This window comes from Rhinolophus hipposideros (assembly GCF_964194185.1).
Source record: "Rhinolophus hipposideros genome assembly, chromosome: 21".
Lineage (NCBI taxonomy): Eukaryota > Metazoa > Chordata > Mammalia > Chiroptera > Rhinolophidae > Rhinolophus > Rhinolophus hipposideros.
Window position 1 is genome coordinate 2,857,935 of NC_138067.1, and position 18,389 is coordinate 2,876,323.

Sequence of the window (18,389 nt, forward strand, 5' to 3'; positions counted from 1 at the left end):
GGGAGAGGGCGGGGCGGTGCAGAGTAGGGGGCATTCGCTCGGCACCGGGAAGGAGACAGCAAGAGGGAAAGGCAGCGTTTGTCGAATTTGTCAATAACGGAGGACTGGAAGGAATCGGAACTGGTTGTCCGTACTCGCCCTCTTCCCTGGCATGTGCACTCACGGTGCGCACGCGCACAAGGGAGACCAGGATTGGTGTGTGGGGCGGGCTCACGTTCTCGTGCCAACCAACCCAGATAGGGCAGAGGGGTGGGGCCTGGCCCTCACTGGCGGCCGCGACGGCTGCGCGCGGCTTTCGTCGCTTGGCTGCTGTGCGCGCGTGTATTTCTACTGTGCGCCATGGAGTCTGGGCTGATCCCGCGTTTGGCGTCGCGCCTGGGCATCGCCGAGCCCAAAGTGCTGCGGTGAGTACGGCCGCGCACGCCAGCGGCTCTGTGCCCTCCCCAAGCGAGAGCCGCTTGTCTCCCGCGGGATTTAGGCCGCGTGTCAGGAAAACCTTCCCGGCGGTGGTCTCGTGTAGACGTCCCTCGGAACGGCCGACTCCGTGGCCTGCGCGTGCGTGGGAGAGGGAAACGGACCACGTCGGTCGCTCCTCGGATGCTTGCGGGGAGCCTGTTGGCAGCGGCGAACAGACAGACGGGCGCAGGCCCCGTGCGGTGTCCGCCCGTGATGGCGGGAAGTGCACGCAGCGCGCTGGGTGACGCGCCGAGACCCGAGTGGTGCGGGGTGCCCGCCACGGGAAGGTGGGGGACGGGCGGCCCCGGCGGGGCGCAGCCTGTGCCAACGCCCTGAGGGGGCCGGGGCCGGGGCGCGGTGCGGGCTCGGAAGTAGCCGTGGTGGCTAAAGCCGGTGACCGCGGGACGGGGCCCGGCGCGGGGCGTCGGGGGCAGGGAGGGGAGGGAGGGGCGCTTCTTATCGGTTGGAAGCGAGGCCTCTTGGATTTGGTCATCGCTGAGCACATCGGTCCTGGCGCTTGTCCCAAATGCACGTTCTGGCGCTGCCCCCGGCCTCCTGATGGGAGACGGCACGGGCGGCGGCGACCTGCTCTCACAGCCCCGCGGCCGTGGCCGTGGCCGTGGCCGTGAGAACCGCTGCTGCAGAAGGAGGCCCGGAGGAGAAAGCCCCGTCTCCGCTGCGGCCGCTGCTGGTCCCGCGGTGACGGCGATGGGACGCTGACGGCGGCGCTGTTTTCCGGGGGAAGCGAAGGACCCCCTGTTGCCTCGAAGCGCTGGAGCACAGCGGGGTCTGGGGTCTGCGGTCGGAGCCCCCACGCTCCCCACAGGACGTGCGTTTCACTCCCAGCCCCACACACGTGTGCATACGAGTCACACTCAGCAGGGGACGCCACCGGCTGCAGTCGTCGTTTACCAAAGTGTTGGGCAGACGTCTGGTGAAGAGTCTTAGTGACCGTGCTGTCCTTCTGAGCAGGAAAGCAGAGGAGTACTTGCGACTGTCCCGCGTGAGGTGTACCGGCCTCTCTGCACGTACCACGGAGACCTGCAGCGCAGTCATGTGCCTGGACCTCGCAGCTTCCCGTACGAAGTGTCCCCTGGACAGGGTGAGCAGGTCCCTTTGAATGTCTGAATGACCCACTGCCACGTCAAAGCTTCATCGTACGTTTTAATCTCCAGTTGGACTAGACCAGTTTAGGATTTGCCTGGCCATCATCGTATGTTGTCCTTCTAGATGAATCTGAAAACCATTTTGACGAGGCGGAGAGCAAAGAAATGTTTGCCACGTCCTTTTTACTCTTTACTATCTCATTCCCCCGACCCCGTCTTTCTTCACTCAGAACCACGCTCCACACCGCCGCTCACCTCCTCCTCCGAAAGCACGGAATTTAAAACCACGTGTCTCCTTCCCTTAGTACAGGGGTTGAGAACACAAGCTACGGACTCAGGAAGGGTCACATGCTGAGAACAGATCTCAGCACGGCCAGTTGCTAGCTCTGAGCCTTCAGTTTCCTCATCCCTAAAGTGGGAATAATATCCAGTCACTGGATTATTGTCTCCTGTGTGTAATATACTTGAGCCCGCACCTGTCACTTAATGATACATTCAGTAAATGAGGCATGAAAAACACCCCTGGCTCCCAGTGAGCTGGCTCCCCGTTACCATCAGACTCTCCAGCGTCTCTTCAACAGTAACCTCAAGCCACACCGTTCACTTAACAGACCATGTACTTGAGTGGCGTGTGGCTTTGTAAATGCACCAACTTTTTGTTTAAGCTGGAACGCTCTCCTGGCAAGCTCCTGTTTGCCTTCCATGAGCCTGCATTGCTGTTCCATCCTTTATGGAGCTTGTCTGACTGTCCCAGGCAGAGTTGGTTTCCCTCTCCTGTCCCTGTGCCTCCTCCACACACTCCCCCTCCCCGCCCCTCTCCCACTCTTTCCCTCCTTCCTTTTCCCAGTGAATTGCATGCTATCCCCTTCGTTAAGAAATGGGTGACTATATATGCAATTCCTGTTTTTTTATTCCCAGCTTGGCTGTAGTAACACATTGTTGTTTTTTAAATTGTCTGTGCATATGCCTACCTGCCTTTCTAAAGCACAAGCTCCTTGAGAACAGAACTTTACCTGACATGATTATTTGTTGTTGACTAAACGAAGCTAAACCTTCAAGTAGAGTGACTTGCCCCAGACTGAATGAATGAATTTGAAAAACTGAGGCACTGCTACAAAGAACTTAACGATTTTTATGATTTGTGTGTTTTTCCTTTCAAAGGCTTATTTAACTAAACTTTCTGGTTTGAACAAGAAGATATATCAGAGCTGTCTTAAGTCTTTGGAGTGTTTACTGGGCCTAAATTCCAATATCGGAATAAGAGACCTAGCTGTGCAGTTTAGTTGCACTGAAGCAGTAAGCATGGCTGCAAAGTTACTACAAAGGTACGAGGCATAAAGAACCTTCACTGAAAATTTATACTGATACATAAAGCAAAGTTATCCACTGTTGGGTTAAAAACTAACTAATATGCTGAAGTCCCAGGCATATATCATGCATTTGAATAGCTTTAAGTTCTGATTTGCGTTTTCAGCCTTAATATTTTTGAGCCAGTAATTCTGCAAACACTGCTTTCCCTCAGCTATGAGTCCCATCTGCCACAAACACAACAAGTGGATCTTGACTTATCCAGGCCGCTTTTCACCACGGCTGCCCTGCTTTCCGCGTGCAAGTAAGTGTGCCTTTGAACACTCAGAAAAGCCCACAGTTCACAAGTGCATTGCCCATGCCCACATAGTCCTACTTTTTCTTTCAACTCAGCCTAGTTTCTCGTATGAGTGGCATTAGGGGTAGTGGCCACGGATCCAGCTTATCTGTCGATACGGCTGACAACGCGGAGTACCGCTGCCAGCAGTGCACTTGCCAAGTGGCAGCGTGCATATAAGCTGAGTATTCTGATTTCAAAGTCTGCCTTTAATAATTGATGGAGTCTGTCGTTGAAACAGTGGCCACTGTGATTTTCCAGTCGTTTAAAAAAAAAAAAAACTTTACTGGTCTTAAGAGCAGTAATTTATCAAATTCTTTTGTAGGATTTTAAAGATAAAGGTGGATAAAAATAAAATGGTAGCCATATCCGGTGTTAAAAAAGCCATATTTGATCGACTATGTAAACAATTAGAGAAGATCGGACAGCAGATGAACGGTGAGTATTCATTCCATATTTCCGGAATGTTCGAAAAGGTTGTAGATTCTCTGTTAACAGGCTTCAATGTTAAATGCCAGCCTCCATATGCAAAAGCTGCAGTAACAGTAATTCTCAAGTCTGACAGGAGAAGCCAAAGCCAAGAGAAGGGCCAAGCTCATTTACTTCTCCTTATCCTAGTATTGGGTCAGTCAAGGTTTCTAGTTTTTGTCATCTAAAACATGCCCAAAGACTGAAATTGGGAACAGGAGGAAATTCACCTGGATGACACTTTTTTCCTTCAAGGAGAGCCTCAAGATTCAGCTAGTCCACCCCGGAAGAAAAGGAAGACAGTGACTGAAGGTCCAGCAAAGGGTAAGATGTCCCGACACTGGCCGACCACCATTAGTGCAGCGGATAGTGGACAGTGGGTTCTGAGCAGTGAGCAGTCGTGTGCTGCTTCAGGGACAGGTTAGCAGGCGTGTCGTCTGAGAGCACACCTGCAGCCAGACAGCCCAGGGGCACATCCCGCTTCACCACCGCCGGCTCTGTAATTTCAGGGGCATCACTGACTTTCTGTGAGTCTCCCTTTCCAAACCTATACAGCTGATTCATGTTGGCAGCCACTTCTCGGAACTGTGAGGGCGGAATGCAGGTGCTCGGTTCAGTGCCTGTCAGGCCCAAGGCAAACGCCTGACAAATGTTCACTCGAATCAGGATGTCTTAAGAGTGTGTGGGGTGGAAGAACCAGAGGCTGACGCGTTGGCTGCAGTGTCCCTGTTACCGTAATGATCAGACGCTTTCAAAGGTTTCCTTTTTTCCTTGCTTCATGTGTAAACATGAGAATTTTGAAACACTATTGAAATTTTTCTCTCACAGAAGTAGGAAAGGCCATCGAGGTCCCACAGAAGCCGCAAGATGATCTGATGCAGGACTATGAAGAGTGGAAAAGGGAAATCCTGGAAAATGCTGCCAGAGCACAAAAGGCTACCGCAGAGTGACTCCAGCTCCCAGACTGCTGTGTGCTACCGAGGGACTTGGCTTTGCAATTGTGTTTGGACTTTTAGAGCAAGACCCTCAGCCTGCGGCCTCAGTAACAAGTGCACAGGGACGAGTTCTGGGCAGCAGGCTGGCCCCGACGGGCTCAGCACAATGCCTGTGGCACCACCTTGGCTCCCCGCAGGTCTGCGCTCCTGCAGAATGGGATTGGAGCCATTTCACCCTTTCATTTTAAGCAAAAGACAGGGCTCGTATCCCATCCAGGCTGCCCTGTCCTATGGCATTCAGGCTGAATGGAGTCTCAGTTTTTACTTAAGCTTTTGCAGAAGTTTCTTGGTTTGGCTGTATCAATATATGATACACTTAAGTTAATAAATGCTTTTATATATATTCAAGTGCCTTTGTTGTCGGTTTGGGGTTAGGGTTGGGAAGCTGTCTGTTCTCGCAGGAAGAAAGCCACGTGGCTGGACACCACTGCTCCCAGAGCACGGCTCCGGCATCACTGCCCGGTAAAACCCTGTTCAGCCACTTGGCACCTGCGAAGCCATTCATTCCCTGTGCCTCTCCCATAAGTAGGACTGAAAATGGTGTCTACTCATTTGGATGAGTTCTGAGCGAATCCAAGCAGACCATTTGGCACAGTATCTGCTATTAGTATTTCGTAAAATTAGAGAGAAACTCACGACAGAGGCTCACATAATGAATTACACATTAACACCATATTAACCAAAGGGACCGACGTTTATTTTCTCTGATATCCACATACTAAAAAAATGTAACCTTATTAACTACTACTTACTCTAAAACAATGGGCAAGGGCCTTTATGAAGACAAGTTGCCTCTGATGTATCACGCCAGACATGACTTTAACTAAAATTAGGAATCCATGATCTAGCTAAATATTTCCGTGAAGAATGCAGTAAAGTGACTGCAACTAAGTTTTAAAAACCTATTCAGAATGGTTATCAATGACAGTGGCTGCCTTTGATCTGTTATAAGTGAGACATAATGCCTGCTACACATACCTGGGGTGCTAAATGTGACACTGAGCAGGCGAAGGCTAAAGAAATGCCACACGAGTGATCCCAGCAGGCATAATACTCAGCCAGCCTGTGGTGGAGGGGACTGAACCACACACACTGGCATTTAAATTCTGGCTCTGTCACTTCCACTCTAAGGGAATTCCAAAGCCTTAAAGAGCCCCCATTTCCTCATTTATAAAACGGAGATATTATCTACCTGGTGAGAATTAAAGGTAATATTTGCAAAGTGCATGCACCATTAGAAGACAGTCACCAAATAACAGCTCTTGTTACTACTTTGACCTAGAATGGATAAGTGAGTCTTTTCCTCATTTATTTTAAACAGGTATATGATTTGTTTTTATTTGGCACCAAGATTTAAATTTCTAGCTTTCGGTCAGAAGCTATTGACTCTTCAGGTAAAGTTAAACACATTCACTTTTTTTTTAATTGTAAAATACACATAACATAAAATTTACCATCTTAACCATTTTTAAGTATACAATTCAGTAATGTGAAGGACATTCACATTGTTACACAATCGACTTCCAGAACTCTTCATCTTGCAAAACTGACGATCCATTAAACACTCCCCTCCCCCAGCACCTGGCAACCACCATTCTACTTCTGTCTGAATTTGACCCCTCTTGGTATCTCCTATAGGTGGAGTCATTCAGCATTTGTTGTTTTGACTGGCTTATGTCACTTAGCATCATGTCCTCGAGATTCCTCCACGTGGTAGCAGGTGTCAGAATAGCCTTCCTTTTTAAGGCTGTGGACAGACCACATTTTGTTGATCCACTCCTCTGTTGATGGACACGGGTTGCTCCCACCTCTTGGCGATTGTGAACAACGCTGCTATGTACGTGAGGGTGCAAATATCAATCTGCAACCCTGTTCTCAATTCCTTTGGATGTAAACCAGAAGTGGGATTTCTGGATCATGTGCTAATTCTATGTTTACATTTGTCAGGAACTGCCACATTGTTCTCCGTATCACATTCCCACAAACAGTACAGTGTTCCAGTTTCTCCACCTCCCACCCACACTTTTCTTTTTTTGATAGCAGCCCATCCTAATGGATATGAGGTGCCATCTCACTGGTTTTGATTTGCGTTTCCCTGATGATGACTGAGCGCTTTTTCATGTGCTTTCAGCCATTTGTCTACTTCTATGGAAAAACATTCTATTAGAGTCTTTTGCCCATTTTTGAACGGAGTGGTTTGGGGTTTTTTGTTGTTGTTGAGTTGTAGGAGTTCTCTACATAGTCTAGATAATTAACCTCTTATCAGATTTATGATGCAAATATTTCCTCCCATTTCATAGGTTGCCTTTCACTGTTGATTCCATAAATGTAAATCAAAGTACAGTTCGTGACATTTTTCCCCCCTCTATGCCGTGAAAGTAGGTAGTGATAATTATTTGGTTTATCTGGAACATAGTAGGTACTTGGTTATCTCTTAAATTAGTGGGGGGTAGAGGAACTTCTTAAAGCAATCTTGTCCAAATGTCCTGTGAGGGAAGGAATTCTTCCCACAGCAATTTTCCAGCACGTTCAGATACTCCCAGTGATGGAAGCTTACTGCTTCCTAAGTCCACGGGTTTCAATACTGTTGTAAAGGCTTTGGAAGCTCAGTTCTTAACAGATCCTCATGGTTTAAACTGACTTAAAAACTTTTTTATCATGAAAGCTTTCAAATATACACAACAGTAAAGAGGACAACATAATGAAACCACGTACTGATCACTCACACCCAACACTTGCTTAACGACACTCCTGTGTCTCCCTTTTTTCCTGAGGTCATTTCACTTACACAGTAACCAATCACACCACCATCATCACACCTCACAAAATCAATAGAAATTCTATCACCACACATGCAATTTAGAATTATTTTTCCCTGGATGTCTCTAAAATATCTTCTTACTGTTTGTTTGCTCAAATCACAGTAAAACAAGGTCCACACATGACAACTGGGTTGCTAATTTTTAATTATAAAAGCAACACATGCTCATTATAAAAAAGAAAAACATTCAAATGATTCAGAAAGTTATAAAGCAAAAAGTGGAATTCCTTTTGCCCTATCATCCACTTTCCATACCCCACTGGGAAGTTTCTTGCATATCCTGGAAAATGTTAATGCACGTATAAGCATGTCTCTCCACAAATAGGATGATGCCATATATATGTCCTATAGTTTTTTTGTAATGAAAAGATGGTTGTTAGAAGCATTGCAGATCTTGTTCCCCATCATCAGTTTGGCTAAAATAAACTCATAAAAATTCCATATAGGTTTAGACGTTCCTTACATCAACACAAGGATTTTTAAGTGAGCTAACCCATGGATCACTGATTACTTAAACGGCTTGGATTTGATAGGAGGTTTCGTGGGGCTAGAAGCTTATATAACATGGGGGACCCTCTTTAAGGAAATGAATTTTTAAATACCTTACTTTTTAAGAATTTGTGTAACATACGACTGTGTCAACAGATTGCAAGGTCGCCTCCCCCGGCCTCAGAGGGTCTCTGAAGCTTCAACCTAATTAGCTTCTCCGTTACCTCTGAGGAGCAAAATTATGAAATAGCTTCAATTTCAAGTCACTGCCTTCAAACAAGATCTCCCCAAATATCCTAGCTCTGTTTGAAACCAAAAAACAAAAGAAAAAAGGAAAGCTGGCTGTCCATGCATGTAGCTGTGTCTTTAACAGCTGCAAGGTATTCCCCTATATTCGTGTGGCAAAACTTAGTGAACTAAACCCGCTGGCTGTTTTCACTGGGTTGTTTGCAACACTGTTGGAATAAATATTATTTTGCATAAATCTCTGTCCACTAGTTCAAGTATTGCTGAGGGATAAATTTTAGAAATGGAATTGTTGGGTGAAAGTGTGGGAATGGCTTTTATTTTGATGCATACCCATCAAGAGTGGAAAATTTCCATTTCCCCATACCGTCACCAATCTGATAGGTGAAGAAAGTGGGTCCTGACTACGTTTTCCAGTTTCTCTGCCCAGCAGTGTCCAGTGACTGCTCATTCAAACGGAAAACTCCCATTACAAATAGTTGATACTGGCACAGCTATAGTCTAAAACCTTTTTGAGCTAAGTACACACCAGCAAAGCACAGAATTAAAAATATCCAGAAAATTAAAGCTTCATAAAAGCCACTCGAATTTCAGATAAAGGAAGCTAAAATCCACATTACCTCTCAGTTGTTTGAGCCTGACCTAAATAAACCCCTCAAGGGGGTTTGGGAGAGAATTTCTTTCTCTAGGTAAAGAACAGCATATAGAAGAAAACATAAACTAGGATTTGATAAAGGATTCTTTCTATATCTGCCTTGTCCAGTACAGAAGCCACTAACCACATGTGTCTATTCAGCACTTAAAATGTCACTAATAACAACTACAGAACTGAATTTCTAATTTTATTTCGTTTTAATTAAATGTAAAACTGGAAGTTTAATTCAATTATTAGAAAATGTTTCAGATGTTTCGAACAACTTGAGCATGTGAGTATATTTTCCACAGTAAATTTTATGAACTCTAAATACAAATTAAGTATATCTGATGAAAACCCAGCACCTAAATTGAAACATCCAATTTTGGAGACTTACTATGAAAAAAAGAATATAAAGTATCTCATTATAATTTTTATGTTGCTTACATATTGAAATAATGTTTTTGAATTCTTGTGTTAAATAAATTACTAAAATTAATTTCACCAGGTTTTGTGTTTTGGGAGGAGCTATTCGAAATTTTTAGATTGCGTATATGGCTCGTGTTGTATTTCTGTCGGACAGTGGTTTTCTAGACCAAGTACAGTTTTCTGGGGAAGACGCAGACCATTCCCAGAGAACTGAACTAGACAGAACTAGAAGCCATCCGTCCTCTCTAGCGCCTTCTGCAGGCTGTCCTCAAAAGCCTTTTTCAGAGCGGTAACTGATGCTTTGACGGGGTCACGGTTCCTCTCTCAGGAAAGGGAGGCTTCCCGGGCCCGCTCCGGTGTTCATCCGTCAGCGGGCCGGCTTGGAGCAGGCCTGGACATGCTGCACTGGAATCTTAGTTCCCCGCGAGGGTAAGCGTTCCAGAGGGCAGTCAGCTCGAGACCTGGAGCTGTGGCATTAACCTCTCCACCACCTTCTGCCTCCCTCCCCACGTCTGTGTCCTCTGCCAAAAGTCTTTATTTGGACAAAAATCCTGAAAGGCTATGAGACTGTTGCACGGCTACTTAACAACTCCCCCTAAAACTGCTCACCTGGGAGGTCAGGGGAACAGCACAAACGTCAGGCAATTAAAAGGACCTGTACTTGTGAATCATAGAGCACTTACTCCTTGTTAATCACTTTATAAGTCAGCTAAGTGACAACACTGAAAGTCGCTAGGAGAGCAGTGCCCCGTCCTCTCCTGGCGTATGCCTCTGTTTTTCTCAGCAAGCTGGAAGTCACTGCATTCTTGCCTCTTTCCCACACTGCATATCAGCTGCCAGACTTACTAGACCACAGATTCATGCCTGAGGGAGGCGGACCAGGACGGCAGAATGAGGAGAGGGCCGAGGTGGGTACAGATTTTAAAAGTACACTCGAAATGATCGTTGTTCTGATGTTGCCATGACAGCTGGTGTCTTTTGAAATTACAAAGACTGTTAAAGGACGCATGTTTTGATTCTCAAAAGGGAGCACAAGTGAGGAAAGGTTTGAGGCCCACTGCCCTAACCCCACATACCTCTGCACCACAGCGGGCAGTGCAATGAAAGGCCAGTCACACTTGAGCAAATCCAGATCCTCGGCGTTCTGTGTACTGAAGGCCGTAACTCTGAATAACACGCCCCGTGTAACAATCTCTTGCGTTCTTTAATGTTTAGAATTTCAATGTGACATACGCAAAATAGAAGCTTCCCTACCTCCCCACAGCACACCTACACTTATCACCCAAAGTAGGGATATTTGGAAAGTAAACACAGCATTTCAAACTAAGTGACCTTACGAGGCAGAAAAACGTCCTTAAGTCACTTTCCTTACAGCCACCTTTCACCCACAAGGAAGGTAGCACGCATAACCCTTGTTTTACAAAATCACTGGAGTCAATATTACTAAAAGGCCAGATTACTTAAAATCTTGAGTCATCACTTCACCACTGGCCTCAGTCATTTCTCAGCCTGTGGGAGCAGCAGAGCGAGGATTAGGGACCAGCTGGAAATTTCCTTAACCTGTTGGCAGCAGCCACCACATAGAAATGTTTCTTGAGATAAGGAGAGAAAAAAAAAGGGGGGGAAAGCATTTTTAGACCAATTGTTTTAAGAGAAACAATAAAAAGATTTCAGCAAGTTAGGCATTTGGGTTTGCTTAAAACCTATAACCTAAAGGGGAAAAGAAGATTACAGCAAAATTATAGAACGGTGATGTGACTTTTAGGGGACCTTCTGGAGCAAGTATGAAGTGAGAACATATGTTATCCTTTTTACATGAACGAGGGAGCACCCTAGAACAGTGTTTTCCAAACTGTGACTCACACACCACCAGTGGGTCATGAAATTAGTAGCTTAAGACCAGAATTTTTTGAATGAAACCAAGTATCACAGAATAGAAAACATCAAAGTACATCACACTCTGTTAAGCAAATGGGATATTTTTGTTTCCTAAGTGTGTGCGTGCTTATGAAACGTGGGCACTGGTTCTCTAGGTAAAGAATTTTGCTTTTTAACAAGGACCTGAGTTAATATCAAAATGCTGGAAAGTCCCTTCCCTGGAGGACAATGGTTTTTAAGATAGGTTTTACGTCCTTGGTACCAAAGAGTCCTGTTGTAAACAAAATTATAAAGCTTTTTAATAGGGCTTTCCCAGCCCCTACTTCTGAAACATGATGGAATTGCACTTCAAACTACAAGCAGTTACTTCCCAGCAACCCATTACTACTGTCACTGAGAATGTGCTCTAACTTAATTCTGTCACTTCAAGTGTCAATGTAAGTACAAACTAAATGCCACTTTTATGCCAGTCATTTTTGGTCTGTGGCATTTTTTCACTCAAGTTAACAGGTTTTACCATAAGAGAGGTTTTTTTCCGTTTCTCTTAATCTTTCTATTTAGAGTCAAAAATGTAATTAAAAACTTAGTTACCATTCCTTCAAAGGATATATTAGGAAGACAAATGCTGCCTTTACGAAAAGGATAAGATACCTTCCATGTCCTCTGAGCCATGTATTTCTGCAGCAATAGCTGGGATTTGAGACGAACTTTGGATTTTGAAGCTTTGGCAGGCAAGTTATTTAGCCACTCATGTTTCAGACACTGTGTGGCACTCATCCTGCAGCTGTAAAATCAAACACGGACGAGATGTTTAGTCGGTGCTGCCCTTCCGGTTTTGCAAACACTAGTTCAGTGGGGTGGGATGCCTGAGTCAGTGGACCAGATTAACCATGTAGGCAGATTCCCAAAAAGGGAACTCCTCACGTCTAAAATTCCCCTCCTTAGAAGTTCGAGAAAGTCTTCAGCAAGATGTTCCCTGTGCTCTGTAGAGGGACTTATCCCAGTGATTAATTGCCACCTCCCAGGGAGGGGGTGGGGGGGTCCAGACAGGGCTGCAGGAAGCCCAGCTGTATCTGGAGTTGCTCTTAAGAAGTAAAAGACCATGAGCCTTGTAAAGCAGCTCACCTCTCCTTCCAGAAAAACGTTAACTGGTTCATCTGAATTAGAAATATTTTTCCTCCCATACTTTTCACAATCAGAAAGAAACAAAAGAGTGAAGGCCAGGGAACTATGCGTTCTCAGAGCCCAGACCCTCGGGCCTCACTCCTGGGTCACGTGCGGCTATTCCCAATGTCTGAGAATCAGACAACTGAGGGCTCCACCCAGGACTGTGACGGCTGCTGAAAACTAGGCAGGCCTTCTTCATCTAGAAATGAGGTTTTCTGGCCTTTATTCTGGGAAATAGCACGTGCAGATCTCAACTTTTTCCCCAACACTAGCTTATTACAAGTGATAACTTGGGAATAGGACTAATTTCTAAATATGGTCCATTCTAAAACTCCTCCTAGTGTTTGTTTTCTAATTGATTTCCTTTGTCACTTTCCCTGCTACCTCTTTTGCTCCAAAGAAGTAGCAGCCTAAGAAATTCTGGACAGAACCGGTCTACAGGAAGAAAGGACCTGCCCAGCACCCCAAAACTTCTCAGCCCCCAATCAGCGGGCACCATCAGAACGGTTGGCGAGTGACAAGCAATAAAGGTACCTTTTCTCTTTGACCAGCAACCGGGAAACGAAGTCCCTGGCCTCTTCCGACAGCCCTTCAAAGGTGTCGGCATCGAAATCCCAGCTACAGTTGACAATGAGATTCATGGTCTCAGCATCTGTCTCCCCCAGAAATGGGGACAAGCCACTGAGTCTACGGAGGAGAGAAAGGACGGTCAGTATGTATAAGCCACGTCTGCCAACACTTGTCAATGGGGTAGAGAGGAATCTTACGAGGTTCCGGCAGAACTAACCAAAACCAAGAGGGTTCAAAACAGTAATACCCCCATTACGTCTCACAGGAAGGGGAGCGGGAATCGGGCGGACATGGAAGGACTGACAAATGGAAGCAAGAAAGAGCGTTCACATAAACCCCGTCAATGCTCACCTCTCTTCCCCTTCCCCTGAAGTAAAAAGTACAATGGAGCCCTACCCAGGTTGTCTGTTTATCAGGCACACTTTCATCAGCATGTCTCTGAGACCGCCAGGTGGAGGCGGGTCAGGCACTCCACAGTACCTGACCACAGGGGCAAAGGAAAACTGACTTCATTGGCTCCTCTAGTGTAAGGAGAGGCAGGACACCCTAACTGGCTGGCCCGGGTGGGGCCTCAAGCTTCCCCCACCTGGTGCAGCACAGGCATACTAAGTGTGGGGACACAATGGTGAGAGTGGGAGCGAGGCAACGTGCCTATGAGGAGAGAGGCGAGGGTGGTCCACACAGACAGGACGGTGATTGGACGCTGCACAAACCTCCTCGCAGTGCGCCCTACCTGTACATCCCAGCCCACAGGAAACAGGGAGCACAGGGGAGGGGCCGGGTAGAGGACAGGCGTCCTGCCCCGCGCAACCCTCCTCACAGCTTCAATGCGCGCCAGCCCCCTGGACTGCATTTCTCTGCTGGAGCGCTTTCTCTCCCGTGGATCGGACTGTTTCAGGGAGTTAGTGCCCCTGGGGTGAGCCCACAGCAGTAAATGATCAGAGTGGGTGTATTCTCGTACATACCCCAGGTCCCTCAGCCCTGCCAGAGTGTTCCCCGATGGACCCCGGAGCCCCAGGCGATTAAACATCAGTTGCCACCGGTGGTTACCAGCAGCCCTCCTTCCCCATCTCACCTCCCACTCTCCGTTGGGGCTTCCTGGGCACACCGCCCCAATAAATGACTCGCACTCAAAATGTGGCTGCTTGGAAGGCTAGTCAAACTATGACAGATGGCCCCCAGCCCAGCGGGAGCCAGGCCCTGGGCACTCACAGCATGTAGGTGATCACTCCCATACTCCACATGTCCGTGGGGAACGAGACAAACTCGTAGTTGACGACTTCCGGGGCCAGGAACTCGGGAGTCCCAAAGTTTACCTTCAGCTTCTCCCGCGGCTTGTACCTGGTGTGGGGGGGGGGGGGGCGGGGAGGACCACGGAGTGAGCCCTGGGAGAAGATGTGGAGGCTCTGACTCGTCGCTGGTGGAAGCTAGCTGGACCCTTCCTGTGGGCCATGTTGTCTGGACCTCACATCCTACCATACACATGGTTTCCGGGGGAATCATCACACCCCCAGAGCCCAACTCCAGAAAACTAGCCCTCTCCTCCAGGCATTTACAATCTGGGGAGGAGAGGAAATCAGCACGTCTTATTCGGCATGCAGCCACGTGAATGAGCACAAATTGGGTAGAAGCTGTGCGTGGAGGTCGGCTCTCTGGTGTGTGCAGTGGGGGTGGACTTGGGGTGACTATCATGTGTCAATGTAGCTTCCTCAATACTCACTGATGATGGGGGAGGCTTTGCATGTGTGGGGGCAGGGGACCTGTGGGAAATCTCTTGTTTCTTCCCTTGATTTCTCTGTGAAACTAAAACTGCTCTAAAAAAATTAAATATTTAAAAAAAAACACCATTAAACAGGCACTTCCTATTTGCCAGGCACCATGCTAAAAGTGTTATATATATAAACGTCTCATCCTCACAACAGCCCTATGAAGCAGGTACAATCATTGTCCCCATTTTACAGATAAGGCCACTGAGAAACAGGGAAGAACAATATGAATATACTGCCAGCATGCCCCAATTGCCTTAAACCAGGGAAGTGAGTTTCCAAAATGCAGTCTCCTCTCTTCCAAGTTTGCTGAGAGCCAGGCAAATACAGACCCGGAGCCCACACAGCCGACACCACCCAGTGGAGGAACAGCAAGTCTCACCTAGTCCCAGCCTTGCAGTGGCAGGAAGATTGCTCAAGCCCTCCTTAGACAGCGTGGTCCACCCCTGCCCTGGCAACTGACCTGTGAGGGCGTATGGCTGAAGCGAAGAAGGAATGGGGCCCTCTTGGGGAAAGAAGGCCCAGTCTCTCAACCCAGGAAGCTACTTTCCCAGGATGAAGCAGAGCTCACAGTACAAAGCCCCCACTCTGTCGTGGTAACAATGGACTACCAGCCTCTCCTTGAGAGAGCTTTCTTGTGTCAGTCCCAAAACTCAGAAATTGGCTGAGCTGTGGGTAACCGTGCCTGGGAAAGCCACAAAGAGTCCCAAGGAGTTCTGTCAAAGTGCCAAAATACAACCACCTTACCTTCTGGCCAGCCCAAAGTCAATGATCTTTATTTGGTGTCCTGTCTGATTGACACACAGGATGTTCTCTGGCTGGGAAAGAAAGAAAAGTCTGGTTAGGCTCAATCAGCAGCTAAGAAGGTCTGCAGCTCCCACACTGATTTGTCAAGAGGCCTCAGTTTCCCAGGCTCCAAGGGAAATGAATGGCTCAGGGCAGCCCTACAGGGATGGGTAAATAGGTGAATAGATAGATGACAGATGATAGATAGATAGATAGATAGATAGATAGATAGATAGATAGATAGATAGATAGATAGGTGATAGATAGACAGATAGACAGATGATAGATAGACATTGAAAATAATGAAATGGGCTACTGTGTGACCGTAAGTAGCATGCACTGGGGGGACCTGGAAGAGCTGTGTAAGGGGGAGCGTCCGCACAGTTCAAGCCACAGCCACATAGGAATGCAGCTCCTCAGTCCTCAAGAGAAGCCAGAAACTCAAGTTTTTATGTGAAAATTCCATGCTTTTAAATGTTGACAACTAAATCCTTTCTGAACTAATTTATTAGTCCTAATAGTTTGCTCCCACCCTCTTTGAGATTGTCTATGTACAAGAAAGATCGTGTCATCTGTGAGTAGAGAGTTTTACTTCTACCTTTCCAATCTGGATGCCTTTTATTTCTTTTTGACTATCTGCCCTGGTTAGAACCTCAGGTGCAAAGTTTAATAGAAGTGGCAAGAGCAGACATCCTTATCTATTCCGTATCTATATAAATATTTTTAATTCTTTTATTTATGCTTATGAGTTAAAAGTGTAACTATAGAAATCAATAGCAATATCCATATGCAAAATAATATCCTGCAATACAATAATTGGTTTTTTTGAACTTACTGACGAACTTGCAATGACAAAACGTTCTTGACCTTCTATGTGTGAATACCGTAAATTTGTTGCTGTACATAAAATTTCTTGTACCTTGTATCTGTTCTTGTGTTTTGTAATTATTTGCTACATAAAATTTCTTGTACCATAATATGTTAAAACATACATGTTAAAATTCTTTTATAATACAAAAAACAAGTACCTAAATATAAACAAATAAAAATTTGAATTAAAAAGTTAAAAAGATTTTTTTCCCTGAAAGATTGGGCCAAAAATATGGGTGTGCATTATACACGGGAGCGCATTATAGACAGCAAAATAAGATACGTTGGCTGTGGTTTTTCATAGACAGCCTTTGTCAGATTAAGAACGTTCTCTTCTATACCCAGTTGGTTCAGTGATTTTTATCATGAAAAGTTGTTTGATTTTGTCAAGCATCTATTAAAATGATTATGTGATTTTGTCCTTTATTCTTTTAATATGGCATAGTACATTGGTTGGTTTTTATGTTAAACAAGCCTTGCATTCTTAGGATAATTCCTATTTTATGATATGTATAATCCTTTTTATATGTTGCTGTATTCAGTTTGCTAATATTTTATTGAGAAATTTTGCATCTATGGTCATAGGGGATATTGTTCTGTTGTTTCCTTGTGGGGTCTTTGTCTGGTTTTGGTATTAGGATAAGAGACTGGTCTCAAAAAATGAAAGGAAGTGTTCCTTTCTGTTCTATTTTTTGGAAGAGTTTGTAAGGGTTTGTTATTCTCCTTGAAACATTTGGTAGAATTCACCAGTGAATTCACCATACTGGCCTCGGCTTTTCTTAGTGGGTATTTTTTAATGTTAATTTGAGCACTTGTTATATTCAGAATTTTTATTTCTTCTTCAATCACTTTTCAGTCGGATGTGTCTTTTGGGAATTTGTCCATTTGATCTAAGTTGTCTGATTTATTGGCATACAATTTTTCAGAGTATTCTCTTAGTATCCTTTTTATCATTTCTGCAAGGCTGATAGCAATGTCCCGTCTCTTATTCCTGATTTTAGTAATTTGAGTTTTCTCGCTTTTTCCCTTATTCAATATTGCTAAATATAAATAAGCTCTGGGGATGTAATATACAGCATGGTGACTATAGTTAATAATACTGTATTGAATATTTGAAAGTTGCTAAGAGAGAATATTTTAAAAATTCTCATCATACTAAAATTGTAATGATGATGGATGGTGATGGATGTAACTAAACATTGTGGTAATCATTTTTCAGTATATGCATATATCAATCATTATGTTGTATACCTTAAACTAATACAATGTTATGTGTCAATTGCATCTCAATAAAATCTGAAAATAAATTTAAAAACAAACAAAACAGATAAATCTTTAGCTAGACTTAAAAAAGAGAGAGGACTCAAATAAAATTAGAAACAAAAGAAGAGATGTTACAACTGATAGCACACAACTATAAAAGATCAGAAGAGATTACTATGCATTACATGCTAACAAATTGGATAACCTAAAAGAAATGGATAAATTACTAGAAACATACAACCTGTCAAGACTGAATCATGAAGAAATAGAAAATCTAACGAGACCAATTACTGGCAAGGAGATTGAATCAATAATCAAAAATCTTCCAACAAACAAAAGTCCAGAACCAGATGGCTTCACTGATGAATTCTACTAAACATTTAATGAAAAATTAATACCAATCCTTCTCAAACTTTTCCAAAAAATAGAAGAGGAGGGAACGCTTCCAAACTCATTCATGTGGCCAGCATTACCCTGATACCAGAACCAGACAAGGACACCATGAGAAAAGAAAATTGCAAACTAATATCTCTGAAAAACATAGATGTAAAAATCCTCAACAAAATATTAGTAAACTAAATTCAACAATACTTTAAAGGATTATACACCATGATCAAATGGGAGTTATTCCAGGGACACACAGATGGTTCAACATATGCAAATCAACCAATGTGATACACCAAATTAACAAAATGCAGCATAAATGTGATATGATCTTCTCCACACATGAAGAAAAAGCACTTAACAAAATCCAAAATCCATTTCATGATTAAAAACCCTCAATAAACTGGGTATAGAGG

At 45.0% G+C, this 18,389-nt stretch overlaps 2 protein-coding genes across 9 annotated transcripts in view; one reads left to right on the top strand and one right to left on the bottom strand.

Annotated features, from left to right (window-relative positions):
* Window positions 1–52: 52 nt before the first annotated feature.
* ORC6 (origin recognition complex subunit 6) lies at window positions 53–5,016 on the top strand. Of its 2 annotated transcripts, XM_081031636.1 has the most exons (7): window positions 53–404; window positions 1,429–1,558; window positions 2,724–2,887; window positions 3,085–3,174; window positions 3,533–3,645; window positions 3,931–3,999; window positions 4,504–5,016. In XM_081031636.1, the coding sequence occupies exons 1-7, from the start codon at window positions 340–342 to the stop codon at window positions 4,623–4,625; spliced, it is 753 nt and encodes a 250-aa protein (XP_080887762.1). In that variant the 5' UTR covers window positions 53–339; the 3' UTR covers window positions 4,626–5,016. The 2 variants fall into 2 exon arrangements, with proteins under 2 accessions (XP_080887762.1, XP_080887761.1); XM_081031635.1 differs by lacking the exon at window positions 4,504–5,016 and having other exon boundaries at window positions 245–404; window positions 3,533–4,006.
* Window positions 5,017–5,347: 331 nt separating this feature from the next.
* The window catches only part of MYLK3 (myosin light chain kinase 3), a 38,138-nt gene continuing 25,096 nt past the window's right edge, over window positions 5,348–18,389 (bottom strand). For 4 of the 7 annotated variants that reach the window (XM_081031644.1, XM_081031640.1, XM_081031642.1 and 1 more), the window contains 5 exons: window positions 15,418–15,488; window positions 14,117–14,245; window positions 12,869–13,021; window positions 11,819–11,951; window positions 5,348–10,881 (listed from right to left, as the gene is read on the bottom strand). In XM_081031644.1, coding sequence (XP_080887770.1) covers window positions 10,822–10,881; window positions 11,819–11,951; window positions 12,869–13,021; window positions 14,117–14,245; window positions 15,418–15,488 — 546 coding nt within the window. In that variant the 3' untranslated portion in view covers window positions 5,348–10,821. The remainder of the gene's footprint in view (window positions 10,882–11,818; window positions 11,952–12,868; window positions 13,022–14,116; window positions 14,246–15,417; window positions 15,489–18,389) is intronic. The other 3 variants (XM_081031643.1, XM_081031641.1, XM_081031638.1) reach the window with 1 other exon arrangement.